The 20992-nt window shown below is 36.6% G+C and overlaps 1 protein-coding gene across 1 annotated transcript in view; it reads left to right on the plus strand.

Annotated features, from left to right (window-relative positions):
- Positions 1-2801: 2801 nt before the first annotated feature.
- LOC138708709 (CUE domain-containing protein 1) overlaps positions 2802-20992 on the plus strand; it is a 42776-nt gene continuing 24585 nt past the window's right edge. The window contains exons 1-6 of the mRNA XM_069838814.1: positions 2802-3428; positions 8394-8572; positions 10103-10250; positions 18082-18277; positions 19927-20046; positions 20287-20503. Coding sequence (XP_069694915.1) covers positions 3330-3428; positions 8394-8572; positions 10103-10250; positions 18082-18277; positions 19927-20046; positions 20287-20495 — 951 coding nt within the window. The 5' untranslated portion in view covers positions 2802-3329 and the 3' untranslated portion in view covers positions 20496-20503. The remainder of the gene's footprint in view (positions 3429-8393; positions 8573-10102; positions 10251-18081; positions 18278-19926; positions 20047-20286; positions 20504-20992) is intronic.

Raw genomic sequence — 20992 nt, forward strand, 5'->3', positions numbered from 1 at the left:
AAGCTTGCCAGTAATGAACTTCTTGAAAGGTGCAAGCAAGGCAAGACACAAAACACCAATGAATGTCTACATAGTGTCATATGGAACTATTGCCCTAAGACTGTTTTTGTGGCAAAAAAGAAAGTGGACATTGCTGTTACTTCAGCTGTTAGTGTTTTTAATATGGGTTGTGAGGTTAGTGAAAAAATAAAAGAATCTGCAACTGGCTTGGACATGAGTGAGAGTGGAGTGAAACTAAGTGTGCAACGCGACAAGCGAAGAATTAATCAGAGTGAAGTAACACACAATACTGGACACCGTTCAATTAGGAAAAGGTTGAAGTTCTCTAAAATGGCTTCTCAACACCAGAAAAAGAGAGCAGAGGGAACCACATATGGAGCTGGGCAATTCTAAGGTAACATATCATGTTAGAAGCATGTTTTATTTCAACGTTATTTTTCTCCCATTTAAAATTTTTAATATACTGACAACTTCAAATGCCAATTACAAAAGAAGTTGTGACTCAATAGAGTTGAAATTTGCCACACATATAAACGAAAGTGTAATAAAAATAGTGACATATGCTTTTTTCCAATCTGCATGCAGGAGCTGTGCTATCATTAAAAGAAAATAATAATTATAATAAAATTCATTATTTTTTTAAATATGAAAAATAATATTTTTTTTTAGAAGAAAGAAACATGATAAAACAAAAAGCATATGTCACTTTGTTAGTGCAACTCTTAGGAGTATACAAAAATAATTTTATTGATTTTCTCCAAAAACTTTTTTTTAAATAGCAATTTTTATACCTTAATGAATAAATTAATGTAATAATTAATATCTCAAAACCTAATCGAGATAATCTAATGAAACTTGGTACAGGTGTTTCACTTACAAAATGAATTATGAAGTAAAAATTTCAAATCATTTGGTTAAAAACTATGGAAAATACAAATTTCAGTGCTCCGTCGCCTTAAACTCTCCTTCCTGACATACAAATAGGTAACTGATAACTAATAAATGTTTTATAGAACACAATACGTAGGCTACCTACAACGTGGATTATTGGTTATGACTGAGTTATGATTTTCTCTTGGTCTTTGAATCTGAAGAACGACAAATTCGGAGATTTAAACTTGTTACTGCAATTTTCGTCATTGCACACATTGCCTTTATTCCGACGCATGATTAAAACGTTATTATAACATCTCTCATCCCCTTAAAGCACGTGCTGAGTGAACGAGTCTATGACCAGTGCCTTGCCTGCCGCTTGGGCGCTAGTGTCGCGAATGTTGGCAGAAAAAGTGTTGAAGTTTCGTGATTGTATGTATTAGACTGTGGTTCAGGCGGTGCGTGTTTCTGTGATGGATTCCAAGGTTGCTGCGCGGATGGGTAGCCTGCGTGCTCACTTGCCGGAAATAATGCGCTCTGGTGAGTCCTTGGATGGCTAGCTTGCTGGATTTCGAGGGTAGAGCCTGGTTCAGGCGGTGCGTGTTTCTGTGATGGATTCCAAGGTGGCTGCGCGGATGGGTAGCCTGCGTGCTCACTTGCCGGAAGTAATGCCTTCTGGTGAGTGCTTGGATGGCTAGCTTGCTGGATTTCGAGGATAGAGCCTGGTTCAGACGGTGCGTGTTTCTGTGATGGATTCCAAGGTGGCTGCGCGGATGGGTAGCCTGCGTGCTGACTAGCTGGCTCCCATGTTGCCTACGGTGATGGTAGTTGTTCACACGGGGCTGGCTCTTTTCACAGTTCAAATTGGAAAATCATCTGCCGCTTCATCTGTTGCCAACACTCATGGTCAGAAAGAAACTAAACCGTGAGTGGAAAACAACTAAAGTGCTACATTAACAGTAGCAAATGTCGTAATAAAGTAATTAAGCCATAAGTGCAAAACAGCTAAAGTCCGATATTTAATTGTTGTTTCTTAGAAACTAAAGAATATAGAAAAAAACAGGTTTAGTTGGAAAACAACGAACATGGCGATATGGTTCCAGTGGTGATATTATATGATCATCTTTGGTTTCCAGCCTGCAAACCATCACGAAAAGTAGCAAGGAACCTACCCTCGAAATCCAGCAATCTAGCCATCCACGGAGCCACCAGAGCGTATTACGTCCGGTGAGTGACCACGCAGGCGACCCATCCGCTCAGCCATCTTGGAATCCATCACAGAAACACGCACCGTCTGAACCGGGCTTAACCTCGAAATCTAGCAAGCTAAGCCATCCACGGAGCCACCCGCATTACTTCCGGTGAGTGACCACGCAGGCGACCCATCCGCGACCCATCCGCGCAGCCACCTTGGAATCCATAACGAAAAACGCACCGTCTGAACCGAGCTTAGGTTCCTTGCTATTTTTCGTGGTTTGCAGGCTGGATCCAAAGATGATCATATAATATCACCACTGAAAAAATGTCGCCATATTCGTTGTTTTCCAACTAAACCTTTTTTTTTTTTTTTGCTATATTCTTTAGTTTCTAAGAAACAACAATTAAATATCGGAATTTAGCTGTTTTGCACTTATGGCATAATTACTTTATTGCGACATTTACTACTGTGAATGTAGGACTTTAGTTGTTTTCCACTCACGGTTTAGTTTCTTTTTGATCGTGAGTGTTGGCAACAGATGAAACAGCAGATGATTTTTCCAATTCGAACTGTGCACAACTACCATCACCGTAGGCAACAAGGGAGCCAGCAAGTGAGCACGCAGGGCAGCCATCAGCGCAGCCACCTTAGAATCCATCACAGAAACTAGCACCACCTAGCACTATCTGAACCAGGCTTAATTCTATGTTTGCAAGTTGGTAGAGCTGGCTTTATTGCATATGGTTGCCAATGAGAACTGACAGAAGTGTAACTGGACTATTGTGGTGTAAATAGCTTACGAAGCTTCGCAAAATGGACAGCAGAAACCCCTACATTTTGCTATATTGTGACAGCTTGCATCATACTATAACTCAGAATGTCTAGCGTAATTGCGTATTTTTATTTCCAGTGTATTTGAAAGCTATTCATAGTATAAATACAATGCTGGAAATTCATTTTCTACACTATTCTATACGAAACTCCTATGACTATGATGTATTATTCTTGTAAACGTAGATATAGCTTCTAATCCTATCTTCAAACTGCTATTTATCTTCTGAGTTCTTCATTTTTAAACAGCCCAACCATCCATCATCATGAGTATATTCATGTTCATGAAAACTAAGAACGACCTAAAAGCATTACAGATTCACTGTCATGACATGTTGAATGATTTAAAATGAAGTGAACAGGCATATTTTTGGGTTATATAAACAAGAAGAGGAAAAAAAAAAAACCCTAACCCTCAAATCTAAACATGGCTACAGTCCAACAGCAAACTACCCAGCTTGAATTCCATCAGGCTATGGCAGACTTCAAAACAATGTTTCCTGATATGGATGATGAAGTTATAGAGGTAAATACACAATTCGTTACCTTGCGGCTTAGTTTTGTATGATGGGATACGCGCCCTCTATCCCCGACGAACTTAGTGAGCTATCTGATGTTTCAGAATGAAACGAGTATGAAAACATCTGCGGGTTAGAAAAATGTTACCGATATCAGATGTATAATTAAGAGAATTTTGGGTCTATCTTTGATATCGCCCCACATCACACACGGGACTGACGTCTGATTTAAGTTTCTTTATGGGTTAGATAGGTAAAATGAAGGGATAGCTAAGTGGCATTAAGCCGAGGTATGTGACGAGGTTGGTGGGTTAGTTGAGGGGATTATTTATGTGCTTTGAGGCCGGAATTGGGTGGTGTGGGGAGATAACTGAAGGTTAGGTTAGTGTTTTGTGATTGAAGATAGGCCAATTTTAATGTTTGTTTTTTCTGCAGGCCTAAGACAAGATGGTGTGCAGTGTTAGCAACAGAGAGAGCGTTTTACTATTATTATTATTATTATTATTATTATTATTATTATTATTATTATTATTATTATTCTTATTCTGTTACCACATGACATTCCTAAAACTCTGTGATTTGTCAAAACTTTAACAAATGAAAATGATTTACAATATAGCCAAGATATTCGTAAAGACTCTCAAAATAAAAAGAAGAAGATAAATCATTAGGAGTATAAAGGTAAAGAAATGATAATGCGTGTAATGGGTGTGACATATTAAGAATGGAATCCATGGCTTTAATTCTAGGAAGTTTTGGCATAGGAAATAAAACCAAAATTCTTATTTTGTTATTATGAATACTTTATTGTTTATAAAGACTAGATTTTTATGTCAAAATAAAAATATTAATGTTTGTAATATAATTAATACAAGAACAAGAAAATTGCATTTCAATTAATAGAGAACATTATTTTTCTATACAGCTGCTCTTCTTCTCCGACATGTATTCATTGTGCATGAGTTTTAAGTATGATCGAAGGTTTTTTATTTTGTTCAGAACTGCTTTCGTTGTCCCAGTCTCATATTTGTTCTTGAACTACAGACCATCACTGTTTCATCCTGTCTATGTAGTCAGTAGGAAATTACAATAAAGTCTTAACTTTTTTGATTGAACCATTCTGTCATACTGGTAAACTACACCTACAGAAAAGAAACAAATGTAATGCCGGAATAAAGCAAGAAATGGATATAACTGTATAAGAACCAAAGACACAGCTGTTGCCTGGGTCTCCCTGTCTGAAATGGAGAGACAAGTTATGTGCATGGGGCATGCCTTACCTTGCACCATTGCATGTTGTGCAGGTAGTCTTCAGCACTCCATCATTGTCCGCAGTACTGATACTACGTGATAAGTGCATCTCTGCCACCTTCCTCCTTCGGAGTTCACGTAATATGGATGTCATATGAGAAGATGTTAAAAATAATTTTTCTCAGAAGAAATTCGTAATCTGCATTAGTTGAAAAAGACACCACTGCCACTCCTGGTATGAATCAGCATTGCTGAAGGAAGAAATACAGCATCATGTGGATGTCTGCAGGCATGCATTGGAACTTGTAGAGACTGGCTTCACAACTTCAAGTTGAATAATTTATTTTCTAGTTATTTGATTATAATCCAGAAAATCTTATTCAGTGACCCTGCATATTGAATTTATTTGTGCATTTGCCTACTCATCCTATATGTAAATATTGAACTAATTTTTTTACTTATGAATCTGTATATGATCTTTAAAATTATAAATCAGTGCTGAAGAACTCCTGTCGTGGACATAATGGTTGTTGATAAGATATTCTGTGAGTACTGTCATTCTCACATCACCATCTAATCTTATGTCAACTCATCTCTGAATTCTCTTATATACTTTAAAAGGAACATAAACAAATTAATTACGTCAGTATAGCTCTAATAGAAGTTACATAAGTCTGTGCATGTCTCTATTGAATAAGAAATATTGTCTGTTTAAAATATGTGAATTTGTCATGTACAAATAATACAAGTAACATATACTATATGGTGTATATCTGTGTCCAATGTAATAATTATAAAGGCTAGAAAAGGTCATACCAATTCAATGAAATAAAAGCACAAAAACTAATTTTATATTTACGTAACATGAAATACAGGGTTTCTACAAGAACTTCGGGTATTCACACGAAATTTAATACACGAGAAACAGCAAAGACAACTTACAGTACATTTTTATACAAAACGAAAGAGCATACTTTTAAGTTTTTTTCTCTCTTTTTGGCATTTAATAAATTCCAATGTTTGCCCCATTCGTAGCATTGTGCACGTACATCCAAGCTGTAGTTTGTGCATGTCATTATGGCTGCAGTTATTCTTTTTTGTAGATGACGAGGTCACGAATCTTCACAGTGTAAATCTAATTCCACATAAAAAATCAAGGGGTGTGATTTCTGGACTTCATAGTGGCCATGGAGTCGGTCCTCTTCCAGTTCATCTGTTAGGAAATTGCAAGTCTAATGCTACATGAGAATGAGGAGCGTTGTCCTGTTGGAAAAAAAATCATTCCAGCTTTTGCCTGAATATCATTCAACTGGGGAAACACGAATAATTTTGGCAGTAAACAAGCCCATTAATGGTTTTGCCAATAAAAAAAGAAAGGTCCCATTACACAGTCTGCATCAAACATTCACTTCTCGAGTCTCACGCTGGTGTTAAATGATCTCATGCAGTTGTTGTGACCACCAAGTACGACAATTATAACCATTAACATGGAAGGTCGGCCTGTGTAGTGTACTCGGTATAGTGCTGGCCTTCTGTGCTCGAGGTTGCGGGTTCGATCCCAGCCCAGGTCGATGGTATTTAAGTGTCCTTTAATGCGACAAGCTCATGTCAGTAGATTTATTGGCATGTAAAAGAACTCTGCAGGACAAAATTCCGGCACACTGGCAATGCTCGGCAGTTGCGAATGTCGTTAATGAACTATAATAATTTAATGTGGAAGCTACCTCTGATTGAGGTTCTGGCTGATATGTACATCTATTACCAGGCAGTACATCTCACTTGACGATATGTGTCAGAGGAAGAACAATATTGTTTGCATGCATATGAAGTGTGATTAGTGTAATATGTAGCTAATCGGCGATGTAAGCAATGGAGGGGGAAAAGGAGTTGGCACCCTACCCCATTATCTCCTGGCCTGGTTGCCTCAGACCTGTCTTCGGACAGTTGACTAAACAACAACAATGTGGAAGTGTGCATCTGTTGGCACATCACCACTGTGTTCACAGCCAAAGTTTTGTTGAACTGTTGCAATGGACCAAACCACAGACTATGTTTTCTACTGCGGAGTCATCATGCTACTGTCTGCATCACTGCGTGCCAGGGGTGCCAATTAATGGAACAAAACTTTGAGTTACTAAACACTTGAAAAGCAGAATGCTTGCATCTCACTTATTCAGTACGTTATAAGATTTTAAAACCTGACAGTTCTTTTGTAGAAAACAAGTCTATGATTAATTTAACAATTAAAAATGAGAGAAATAAATTGCCCCAATTAAATTGTGAATGAATGACTGAGGAAATAAGACAAGGGCACTTTAGAACTGAGACCAGGATTATAATTATATGCCACTTGCTGAATTTTCCAGTGTAGATCAGAAATGGAGAGAAATTAGCTGAAAGCTCCAATCTGACAGCTGACCACTGTGTAGTTGAACAGAAAGGGGAGAGATGTTTGTGATTGAGGTGCTAAGGGACAGGGAATAGCAAAGCAATAGGAATGTAGTTAAGTCTGTTAGGGAAACAAAAAAAATAGTGGAGGCCTCTAGGAGGTAACAGGATGTCCAACATTATCTTAGTTGAATTGTTACGAAATTATGCGTATATTCCTATGCTCTGTTATTTTATAAATTTTAAATTCGTACATTGAACACTTGTTTTATGTTGAAACCAAAATAAAACTGTTTGCCCATAATTTGGTGCCACTAAGTTTCCTAAAAAATCAGACAGTGGTGACTTATTTCTCAATGACAAATCATTGTGGAAAGTTAAAAATCTGTGTAACACTCAACTCAAACTGGCTAGTCCGTCATTTTCAGTGACTGAAAATATGGGCTTATAGTAAATGGTTATAAACAAATTATTTATTATATCTGTACTGATTACTGAGATGAAACATTTGAAGCAGCAGTGCTTCCTCGTGGCGAATGTAAATCAGCGTAGTTACAAAATTCTGATCACAGAAATTACTTGTGAAATAAATTAATGTTCTTTTAAATGTATTGCTTTATTTTCCAGTAGATTAATTTCACCTTATAATCCTTAGTCACTTCTTTTCTTCTTGTCCCTTTGTGGATTTGTAATTCTCTGTAGCTCTGGAGGAAAATGTCTTAAGTATTTCTCCATCTATCTCAAGACCTTACTTACAAATGGCTTTAGAGAACCCGCAGGTTCATTGCCACCCTCGCGTAAGCCCGCCATTGGTCCCTATCCTGAACAAGATTAATTCAGTCTCTAGCATCATATTCCACCTTCCTCAAATCCATTTTAATATTATACTCCCATCTATGTCTCGGCCTCCCCGAAGCTCTTTTTCCCCTCCGGCCTCCCAACTAACACTCCGTATGCATTTCTGGATTTGCCCATACGTGCTACATGCCCTGCTCATCTCAAATGTCCAGACTTAATGTTCCTAATTATGTTAGATGTAGAATACAATACGTGCAGTTTTGCGTTGTGTAATTTTCTCCATTTTCCTATAACTTCATCCCTCTTAGTACCAAATATTTCCTAAGCACCTTATTTTCGAACACCGTTAACCTCTGTTCTTCTCTCAAAGTGAGAGTCCAAGTTTCTGAACCATACAGAACAACCGGTAATATAATTCCTAAGACCTAGGCGTTTTAATTGTACTACATTAAAATTCCAGGTAGGGGACGATTTAAATAATTGCACTCGTTTCTCAGAGATGTGATAAACATTTAAGATTGTGTTTTCTTTTACAGGCTGTGTTAAGAGCAAACCAAGGTGCTGTGGATGCAACTATCGACCAGTTATTGGCTATGACTACAGACAATGAAAATGAAAAATTGCGGAATGAAATGGAACAAAAAGAAACACTATCCGTTATACCACCTGACACTGTTAACACAGAAACAAAATCACAAGAAACATCACCAGCCAGGTAGAATATTTGCTATACAGTTGCTACAATCATTTTAACAGAATAATTAAAATGTTGATAAATTCATACTACGTATATCTATTGGAATAAGTTGTACCGACAGCTGAACATCATTACACCTTACTTACATACTTATCACTTATGGCATTTAAAGAACCCGGAGGTTCATTGCCGCCCTCACATAAGCCCGCCATCAGTCCCTATCCTGAGCAAGATTAATCCAGTCGCTACCATCATACTCTTCTGCAAAAAGGTGTCGAAGAGAATTTGAACATCGGTTTGTAGGTGTTCGAATTCCTAGCAGTCAACTATTCATGACCTTGTCAATAAAGTCGGACGTGCAGGATCTTTTTTGAACAAGAAACATGTTCAATAACGCCTTGCACTGGCGGAAGAGAAGCTTGATGAAGTAGGGCCAGTTAGAGCACTCACCCTGCAAATCACTGCGACGTTTAGCACAAGAGGTTAACATTTCCAAGACGGCAGCTTTTGTGGCAACGAAACTTCTGAAACTTAAGCTGTTATTGTTGTTTTCTAATGCCAGGCGTTTGACAATAAAGTCATTTGACCTCTTGCACTCCAATATTTTTCAAAGATATTATCATGGCCAGCCACTGAAGCACAGATTTTGAGGTGTTCCGAATCCATTTCTTGGTTTGAGTTGCACAATGGGCAGTTAGGAGACTGATATATTCCAATTCTATGCAGGTGTTTGGCCAAACAGTCATGGCCTGTTGCCAATCTAAATGCAGCTACAGACGATTTTCGTGGTAAATCGGGAATTAACTGTGGATTATGATGCAGAGAGTTCCATTTTTTCCCTTGGGATTGTGTTACTAAATTTTGTTTGTTGAAGTCTAAGTATGTAGATTTAATAAATCTTTTCACAGAGTAATACGTAGATTTAGTAACAGGTCTGTAAGTAGCAGTGCTGCCCTTCTTTGGTAAAGCATCCGCATTCTCGTTTCCCAGGATTCCACAATGGGATGGTATCCATTGGAATACAATTCTTTTATTGAATTATATTAATTGAGAGAGCATTTTAGTTATTTCTGCTGTTTGAGATGAAGGTGTGTGTGTCTAGAGACTATTGATAGAATAGCTGCTTTGGAGTCTGACAATATAACTGCATTCTTAAATTTATTGATGTGGCATAGAAGATTCCCGAGACTTTCACTTATTGCAATGATTTCACCATCAAAACTTGTTGTTCCATATCCAAGAGATCTATAAAGTGAGAAGAGACAGCACGTAACACCTGCACCGGCACCTTGTTCTCTGGAGATCAAGGATCAGTCGGTGTATAAATGAAGCCAGTTTTGTGGAGGGTACCTAATATTAATTGTCTCTAAAGACAATTGTTTCATTATTTCAGTGTTTACTTCTGATTTCAGTATTTCTTCTGTTAAATTTAGATTATATTCTATATTTAATAGAGTTAAAGGGTTTGGTTTAATTTGTAAGTTTTCTTTTAAATTCGGGATATTGATTTGAGTCAGTAGATGTGATGATGTATGTATTCCGTTGCAGAAGTCCTCACCGGTCACCACAGCAAGTCCAGAACACGGAGGTGGCGATGAGAACCGTCCGAGGATGGGCTCCTCCTCTGCTGGGTCCTCTACCAGACGATTTCTTGAGACTGGCACCGGCACCGTGGGGAGTTTCCCAAAAGAAACAGGTCAGTGTCCAAGAAATTCGTATCCTAGTAATTTCAGCATCTGGAAAGGAAATGTTATTTCTATTTGAAACTGTGATTTTGATAAAGACAGGAGACGAGAATCAGATAAAAATTCGTACATGTACAGTCTTAGAAAAAAGTTTTGTCACACAGATACAGTGCGCATGATCAGAAGACGAGCACCTGGTTCGCAAGAGGAGGACTAGTTGCATGTCTGATCGCGCACACTGCCTCCTCTCAAAGTATCTGTGCGATGAAACTTTTTTCTAAGATTGTGCAGCAATTAGCATACATACGTCAAATTCTTGAGAGCCTGTTATCAATTGATCCAGCACAGATTGTGAAGCTATACAATTGTGTCGTTTTGCACGCAATCCCTGCAGTGTCACTTGTTTAACACCATGTTCTCTTAGCATAGAAGTTATCACACTGGCCTAACACCAAAGATTGTTGGTTCAAATCCCATAACCAGAAGATAGACCTATTGGTTTATATTCAGGTATGCACATATTTAGAACTTCTGAGGCTGAAAACATTCACGAATCGCATTTTTATACATTGTAAAACCACATGCTTACATTGGTCAACCATCTTCCTGCCGTCTGAGACGTCATGACTTCACGTTATGGTGTCATATTCAGTATTACCGTTCTTCATTACACAAAGTCTACAGCATTTTTTTTTCTAAACAGTTGGGTAGATTTCCTTCATATCCAGTATTTATCTGGGAAAGATGTACATGAACTATAATAATGATGAACCACTTCAAATTACTTCAGTATTTTTTATATTGTGTAGAGTAAGCTGATAAGTGAAGTGGCATAGTTCGTTTGGAAAGAAAAATTATTCCTAAAGAAAATTATTTATTATACACAGAATAATTTCTACTTTTCCTTGTGAATTTAGTGTACATTTTCATTCCTATCTACAAAGCCACTGGTCGTAAAGCCCCTTTATTATGCAGGGGTGGATTCTCACAGGAGCAACTAATGTAGAAACATCAGATAAAATTATGGACACTCATCACTGATTTTAAGAATTAAGCTTTCGTGTATATTTTCCAAAGCGCGTATCCATGTTATCTTTGAAAAGATGAAAATAATACAATTAGGTTTTAAATCAAATTAAGTATTGAAAATAAAGTGCTTGAATTGGGGATTGCAGAAACAGTACATGTCTACGCCACACACAGTGCCTGTGCTGCTTCTGCAATCACCGATTCACTTAGAGAATAAATTGAACAAAAGAATTGAAAATACACTCCGTACAAAATAGGCTCACCTGCGAATACTTTGTTATGATCGTTCACTTCTCTGAAGAATGGATTTCTTGTAACAATTGTTTGTTTTGAAGCTTTAAGTCATGAAATGCAACACAATCCTCACTGGAAAATGACTTCACAGTAAATATTCTTCTTACTGTCTTTATATCCAACTTGCTTTCCTCATCAGTCCACGGTGAGTTCATGCAAGAGAACAATCTTTCAACATACCGGTGTGCGTTTGTACGAGGGATACACGTAACTGTCCACACCTGTGGAGTGACGGTCAGCGCGTCTGGCTGCGAAACCAGGTGGCCCGGGTTCGAATCCCGGTCGGGGCAAGTTACCTCGTTGACGTTTTTCCCGGGGCTTTTCCTCAACCCAATACGAGCAATTGCTGGGTAACTTTCGGTGCTGGACCCCGGACTCATTTCACCGGCATTATCACCTTCATCTCATTCAGACGCTAAATAACATAGATGTTGATACAGCGTCGTAAAATAACCCAATAAAATAAAAACACGTAACCAACTCTACACTTTTTAAAACCTGGGAGCTTTTTATCAACACTTTTGAACAGATCCACCCAGACTCCATGTAAATGTTTTGATTTAAGAATTTCCTTCAATTCACTATTTTCTTTGCAATTCAGAACAATTATCAGAATTACGATCTCATGAAACAAATGAGATTAGCAATGTTTGGTCTGGTAGCAGTTTGCTGCATGATATGAATTGTTTTAAGAACATTGTATACATCCAGTGTTGCCATGTAGCGAATTTTAACGTCACCAACAGTGATGGAGATTTATAATAAAATAGCAGTTGATATTACTAGTTCTGTTTCTTCAGTCCATCCCACAATTACTGAATAATTTCTACAATTGAACGTAAATTCACTAGGTGCCAGTTAGGGTTTTTCGGTTTTAGGTCACGTGCTGTCTATACTTTGTTCCATAATGTCTGACAGGTGACGTAAATATTTTCGGCAGAGATCTCATTCCAAGCTTATCTTGAAGTTGGTGGTCTGATGGTTTGATCTACTGAACTAGACTGGATTGTATTATTCGACATTGTTAATTATATATGAAGGGTACGCGGGAAAAACGATCAAGGTCATCAAAAATCGAAATTGAGTTAATAATGCCATCTTACAGTGGAAAGAAAATACTATCATGTGGTCTAGCTAGTAATAAGAAATAATCGTTCTTCACATTCCACTACGTCAATTTCTGTTAAATACACACATAACAAAGTATTAAGTGCTTAAACTTTAAAATTTGTTTTTCTCGAAACTTTCTAAAATAGATCTTGATCGTTATTCCCGTGTACCCTTCATATGGGTGAAGTGAATGTAGTAACTTACCAGTATTTAGGAAATATTTATTTCGTACTAATTTTGTATAAGATCCTTCAGAAAAATATACTACAGTACTGAAGAATAAAAATTCTCCAATTTTGTGTGTATTTTTGCCAGATAAATGTGTGTGTGTGTGTGTGCGTGCGTGCGTGCGTGATAATCGACCCCACCATCAGGTTTGAAACATATAAAGGACAGCCTGAAGACGTACATGAGGAGAAACGAGCAATCTACATTCCAACCATCCCGTATTATAAAGATAAATACCCACTTCACGATATCAGTGTTACGGGATTGATGTTTGGAGCAAGAGGAACGATACCTAACTTTTCTTCTCAATTCTGTAAGACCCTAGGACTGCACAAATCGTTTCTGAATGAATTGGCCCTCCTCATAATTAGACAGTCAGTCAAGCTTTTACGGAACCACCTATATGGACTCTAATTCAGTGTACTGAAAAAACTGACGCACCATTATCATTTTTCTTTCTCTTATTAGCTTTCATCACTTCTTTACTTGTAACTTTTTTTATTCTGTATATTGCCATTGTTTGTTTGTTTGTGTACTTGTTTACTTTTTTCCTTACTCTGTTATTTTACATCATCTATTTGTTCTTGTATTGTTTTGTATGCTTTGTCTAATGGCAGCCTCTAATTTGAGGAAGCTCTAGTAAATAAAAATAAAATACAAACGCTGAAATTGTTACACACCATAGCATTGCACAAGACATATTTTGCGATCATATCAAAATTGGATTTTTGTGGCATTATCATATTTCTCTCTGCAGCACACATGGGAACATATTACTTGAAACACTATTTCATTATGGTTTATGCAAAATATGTTTATCTTTTAAAATATTACGTTATTCATAAGTTAAGATGCATAACATGAAGGTACATGCTTCCGTGTCATGAAGGTGTTTGGGAGCCATGGAGATAGAGCTTGATGATCTGTCCACCTTTTACCCCCAGAAAAGAAGGGTAATCAATTGATAAACTTTGAGTGTTCTGGGAAAAATCTCACTGCCACCACTACCTGGGATTGAACTCAGGACCTTCCAGTCCGTAGCCAGTTGCTCTACCAACTAAGCTACCCTGCTGGTAATCGATAAGTTAATACATAAATATAATTGCATATAACTGTACACACTTATTTTATACACCTTATAGTTTTCGCTGGACAGAGCCTAATTGTTATTCAGATCTTGTCCTGACCATAACAACTCGTGAGTAACTGAAAGTCTGTGTCCATTCTGAGAATGACTGGAACAGATTTAACATCAGAATTCATATTATGCTGCCCTAATCTTTGTATGTGTGGTGGCAGGTTATTTGGTAAAGTCACTCGTAGATAAAGTGCGTTTAGAATTAGCTTTCAAATAGTATGTTGTCATTTTTCCTCCCTATTTTATAGTGAAGTGTGTACTTTGTTAACATCATGTACAGTATTATCTCCATTACCAGGTTGGTCAGTTTTCAATGTTATTCATTAGGTACTGCTATCTAGAGCTGTTTGGAGTTTCTATCTCTGTAATGGAAAAATTGATGTTTGTCATGCCATCTGTCTGAAGGAGTTAACTCAAACTAAGTGGACGGATTTTATGCATGCTGTATTATTTTATCATCTATGAATAAATTCCATTAGAAATAATACAAATGAAATAGGCCTATAGTAATTTTTATCAAAAAATTAGTTAATAATTAATTTAAAAAACATAAAAATTACGATTTATTCAAAAGAGGCTTCTTTTTTATTTGTTTTTCTTACATTAATTGGTATGATAAATGAAATGAGATACATGGTATTTATTTAGAAGAAATTAATTGTTATGTACATAATTGAGGGGTTTGCCGGAAAAAGGGCGTATACGTCAATATGGTGAATTGAGATACAGGCAATCTAAGATTTTAAAATGCACCTGAATAAAATGTTATACAGATAGTGAACAAAATTATACATTAAATTAAAAATCTTAGCGAGTATAAATGTTTTGTAGCATTTAGGCAATTTATATTATTAAATTTCCGTATATTTGTACCATATAAAACTTCGGTCTATACGCCCTTTATCCATATAATGATTTGCTTAGGGGATTTAATGTAGATTTCAGATTTAAATTTCACACGGAATTGAAACAAAGATACATTTTATGATATTTATTATCTACTTCTAAAGTAATTTACTTTATTTCAGATATACTGAGTAGACATTATGTACACAAAGCAAAATCTCTGAATATAACAGAAAAAGAAAGTCTCCATTTTGTGTGAACATAAATAAATAAAATTTATTCTTTGTATAATCCTGATAACAATAAGCCCAAAAATCTGAATATTGTAACAAATCTCTTTTATAGAACATAAAATATTTCCGTCTGAATCTATGAGCTTCATAAGTTTGTTTACTCTTAAAGCAAGGACAATAATGAACATAAAAAGCAGTCAAAGGAAACAACTGGACTGACTAAACTGAACTATATATATTTGCTTAGTCTCTACCAAGAGAAAACACACACAGTACAGTGTGCGGTAACGCGCAGCACTAGCTCTGCTTGTAGACTGACTGACTAAATCGCGCACATACGCACGCAGCCCTGTCCTGCAAGTATGTACAGTACAATCAAAACAAAATTTCGCTACTATAATTATTCACTACATTTTGAACCGTTTTCCCGAAGAAGGGCGTAGAGGTCTATCCACCTTTTTTCCGGCAAACCCCTCAATTACACCTTTCATTGAAACAATTTTCTATTATAGATTTTAAGGATTAAAGATATTTGCACGAATTAATTTATGCTACATAGGCTAACATGTCCTGGAACTACAGTATTTTTTTTCACTACACTCGCAATTCGTGTTTGCTTCTCATCAGAAATAATTTTAAATGCTTAGTCTTCACTTCGAGATTAAAATTGTAGCCTTACATAAGAAGTACAAAGTAGTAACGTTACCAGATACTTTTATTGAATTATTATTGAAAATCATAGAATATTACAACATTGTAGATCAATTTACCAGTGAGGGAGAAAGATTGTTTTCTATCTCAAACATGGAAATGTCTACCGAATTTGGTGATATCCAAATCTTAGAATGAAGAACACATTTATGAGTGCCCCTATAGTCACGGCCTTGGCTCAATTGCCTGTGCCATGAGTGCTAAGTGGCTTCAATTGAATTCATTGACCATTGTAGGGTCTAGTTTGAATGGCCGGCAGTGCTCACAGGGCTGTCTTAGTCACCTGCAGTTGGAAGACGAGTAAATGTTAAAACAAATGGGGAACTACGTTGTTTTTATTTTTTTTATATTCGAGAAAAACTTACAGTTCTTATTTCTTGAGTGAATTGTTCGGTAGAATTTATTTACTATGTGAAATATACAGTTTTGATTCCAGTTGGAGTTAAAGATAATTTTTTTGTTCCCAGCAAGTGCAGTTATACTTCCGAGTGAAATGATAATTTGAGTAATGTGAAAGTCAAAAAAATACATTTTGTATTTTTTATGATATTGGATAGTGATTGAAACGATGAGTTTGATGGCATTTTAGTCTGGCAAAAGCTTAATTTTGAACAATGTGGAAACAATTCTTTGCTCGCTTGCAAGCAAAAGGTCGACGTTTAAATGCTCGTTGGCAAGAACGCTGTGCACGAAGGCGGTGGTTAAAGAGAGAGAAACGTCGTCGTAAGACAGAACAGGTTACTATTTTCTTTTCACCATTTTCGAACCGTTTATTGTATTAGATAGAAAATCGTATGATGCTTTGAATGATTAGGAACATTGATAGCTGTTCTGCAGTTGAGACTTGACTAGTGCATGTTGGGAAGTGACAATCTGGAGAATTGCTTCCTTTTGAAAGGGTAGTATGGGCAGGGCATGTAGCACGTATGAGCGAATCCAGAAATGCATATAGAGTGTTAGTTGGGAGGCCGGAGGGAAAAAGACCTTTGGGGAGGCCGAGACGTAGATGGGAAGATAATATTAAAATAGATTTGAGGGCGGTGGGATATGATGATAGAGACTGGATTAATCTTGCTCAGGATAGGGACCGATGGCAGGCTTATGTGAGGGCGGCAATGAACCTTCAGGTTCCTTAAAAGCCAGTAATTAAGTAATGGCTTTATTTAACCTGGCAGAGTTAAAACTGTAAGGCCTTCTCTTACACTCAACCTGGATATACACTATGACCATCAGAAACTATTGAAATTATTTTGTGGTTGTATATATACGTATACAGGTTGAACAGTAAGTAATGTTATTAATTTCGAGGAGTTATTTGAGATATTTCACACAAAAAAGTTGAATACAAATTTGCTCCTTTTTGCTTTCTTTCGAGAAAAAAAATTATATGAAATATTTGATAGTGTGTTTTGGGAAAGCTGCTGAATTAATTCCCAATATGCTCAGTCAGTTTAAAAGGGCCTTGTACTACGATCATAAATGATTGAAATAATTTTAGTTTTGTCCTTTAAATGTGCAGAAATTTGATCCGAACAAATGTAACTTTTCATTCTGAAAACGAATTTTAAAATGTTACATTTGTTCGAATAGAAAGAGGAACCATATTTACACGAATACAAAGTTCCATAATATAGTATTTGAATTGTAATGAATGAGCTGTAAAAGTGATTATGATTGAAACTAAACTCCTGATTTCGTGAGTTCCAAGCAATCCAACATGATTTTATCTAAACATGTGAGTTTTGTGTTTGTATCTAAATATGTTAGTCTTAGACACAAAAAATGGCCGCTCTCCTGTAGCGTGAATTTGTCGAAGTCCACTTTCGGGCAGCAACTGGTTTACATGACCAGAGAAAGGATGTTTATTTTGCACCTAATGTATCTTTGTTGTAGTTAGTTTTAACATTCGATCTATAAACAAACAGAGCGAAGTCTTGCATAAGAAGCTAGTTAACGTGTAAACCTAAGCTCTCACGAAGGAGACTTTTTACATGGCAGCTGGCCATTTTCTTTGTCTAATATTTTTTCTCTGAACTTGATAATTACGTAAGTAACTGCATACAATACTGTCAGTTGACATTTATATGGGTATAGAATATATTTTCGTAACTGGTCCTTAATTGGCCACAGTTCTATGCAGACTCTGGTTGCATTCAGTCTTCCATGAGTGGATAGTTCTTACTCTCGTTATAGAAATGTGTAATTTCTCTTGTTGTTAATTGTATATATAACTTAAGTTTAATTAATGCGCAGGCCATGCTGTTAAGCCAGCAGATGTTGCAGCAGAAGTACGCAGAAAATCAGCGAGTCCGTGGCGTTCTGTGCGAAGTTGGAGATCCTGAACTTGATCGGTATCTTGAAGATGAAAGAATTGCCCTCTTCCTACAAAATGAAGAGTTCATGGCAGAGTTGCGATGGAACAAAGATTTTTTGTCAACGTTGGAGAAAGGTATTTAGTTATTTTGGTAATAACATTTATTGTTAGAGTATATAAATTTAGTATTAAGAAGTAATATGAAAGCTGATAGCGTCAAATTCCTAAAGTTGGATACATGATGCAGTGGCTGAGGACGCCCAACACCTCAAGGTATAAGGGTAAGGTAAAAGAAGAAGAAGTATACTGTTATAGAGAAACGCAACAGGAAGTAAATTTTGAATAACGAATAACTATGTGAATGTCACTAAAGATGGTCGTGTTAGCAACTGTGTATCAGTAATCTTTCAGAAATCTTTTTCTCTGGTTAGATTAGATTTCCATGTGTTATTCGATTGCAATCATAGATGTTCATCAACGTGAAGAATTTTCTTCCCCTGAAGACTTGTTATTCATCATCAGATAAAAGTACTTCTGACAAGAAGTAACAGTGATGTTCATATAAAGTGTTTTTATGGTTTTTAACAATTTAAAAGTACTCGTCTTAGAGTTAAGACTCTTTGTTCGTGTACTGTAGTAGCCATCTGTTTTCTCTTTTACCCAAGATACCCTTAAGATAAGCGTTCACTACATCGTATCGCACTCATTGGACGAATCGCACGGATCGGAAAAAGACTATCTTTGCTGTAATTGTTATGTAACCGCGTTCACTACATCATATCGCACGCATTGTCTCTCGGCAAATCCGTCCACGTTTCTTGGATGAGCAACTTTTCCGATGCATGCGATCATGGCCTTCTTTAATAAATCAATTTTAATTGGTCAATTGTTACTATTATTGTGCCATGTTCAGTGTCGCGCCAAAATGGCAGACGGAAAACTTATTTCGCGTGTAGAAAATTGCGAAGAATTATATAATTTGAGGCGTTCCCATTACAGTAATCAAGTCGTTTCTTGCAAATATATTATGTAACCAATATTTCTTTCGTTTCTTCCTCTTCAATTAAGACACATGAAGCAATTACAAATTCTTATTCGCTAACAATCACAATTAATAGACCTAACCTCAACTCCTCTGTTTTCAGCAATGTCAATATCGTACGACGTCATGTTTTAAACAGCTGATAGGGGAATCCGATGAGGCAATGAGGTGAAGCCGTTACAGTGAACGCACTGCACTTAAAATATCCGTTGTGTGCGATTCGTACGAGGAGAGTGATACGATGTAGTGAACGCTTACCTTTAGGATATTATGATTCTTCATATTGATGTTGGCTATAATATATACTGAGTTCAGAGTATGATAATAAACAGGGTGTAAATGTAGGATAGAAGACTAAGAATGAAAAAACAGCATGATAAACATAAGATTCATTGGTTAACAATGCCTCCAAATACGCTCATGTGACCCTTATTCATTTCTGCTACCGGTAGTCTAGATAAAATTCCATGTCTGAGGTGACGACACCTGTAACATTACTCCAGACGATAAGATGTTAAATGAGGGTTTGATGTGGGTGAGAAACAGCAAGTAAATCTTTCCTGCATCTGTTCATTTAGCAACATTGCAATTTTTTGTGTTGTAAATTCATGACATGGGATTGCTTGAAAATCCATTACTGTCTACTGAATTTTAATCTGCCATCTCAGATATAATGGTATGTTGAACTTCAGTGTACTATTCAGTCAAGAATGCATAGTAAATATCTTCTATTCTGTTTCAGATCAAGCAGAAGAAAGTCCACCAGAAGAGACCCTAGCTTCATTTCCACTCAGTAAATCGTTATCTGGAAGCCATGATGAGGATGCCCTCTTTAAGGAACGCCTTCGGAATATGGGAAAAAGTATGTAGATTAGATTAGGCTGTTTTCTGTTGTAGGAAGTTGCGCAGGTCTTTCAGCTTTCAATATGCATGAATTTTAATTTCACCGATCTCTTTTCTAATGATGCCTTGACTGGTGTAAAGAAAATTATTAGTTTTTATACAGATTCTTTAATATTGGATTTATGCTGTGTTGTATTGTATATACATAGTAAAATAGTATATTGTGGACGAAATTGAATTTTTGTTTTTATTGTTGCAGTGTCTCGTAAAAAATTTGCCCAGTTAGCTCGTGTATTTACAAGACGTAAGAAACGGAGCTCAGCAAAAAATATATTGAGCCAAGGACCAGCGCCATCTAGAGATAATCTGCTGCTCAATGCCGAGCCATTGTTAGATGATGACGATGACGACGATGAAAGCGTACCCGACAGTTACGACACAATGCGAAGGCCTGAACATCGAGAATAAAAGTCCAAGTAAGTTGCCTTTGTAGAGGCTGCAAAATTCCTCCACTACCTTTCTCTTTCTCGTCATAAATTTTATCCTAATAATTTGGAGTGTTTCCGAAACTTTTAAATGTAAATAATGATAATTTTATATTTTAAGTTACATGGGTGGCAAACTTGTTTCAACTAACGATATTACTGTAACAACGTTTTTTTTTTCATCATAAGAAGTTAGAGTTATAAATCAGTGCTGCATACCTGATATGACAAATTTTGTTGACATTATTGAATATACAATGCATAGCAAGCAGTTGAACTTAGCTCCAAATATTTTCCTAAGCACCTTATTCTCGAACACTCTTAACCTTTGTTTCTCTCTCAAAGTGAGAGTCCAAGTTTCACAGCCATACAGAACCGGTAATATAACTGTTTTATAAATTCTAACTTTGAGTTTTTTAGTGAGCAGAGTGGATGATAAAAGTTTTCAACCAAATAATAACAGGTTTTTCCCATATTTAT

The sequence above is a fragment of the Periplaneta americana genome, chromosome 11, assembly GCF_040183065.1.
Source record: "Periplaneta americana isolate PAMFEO1 chromosome 11, P.americana_PAMFEO1_priV1, whole genome shotgun sequence".
In the NCBI taxonomy this organism is placed as follows: Eukaryota; Metazoa; Arthropoda; class Insecta; order Blattodea; family Blattidae; genus Periplaneta; species Periplaneta americana.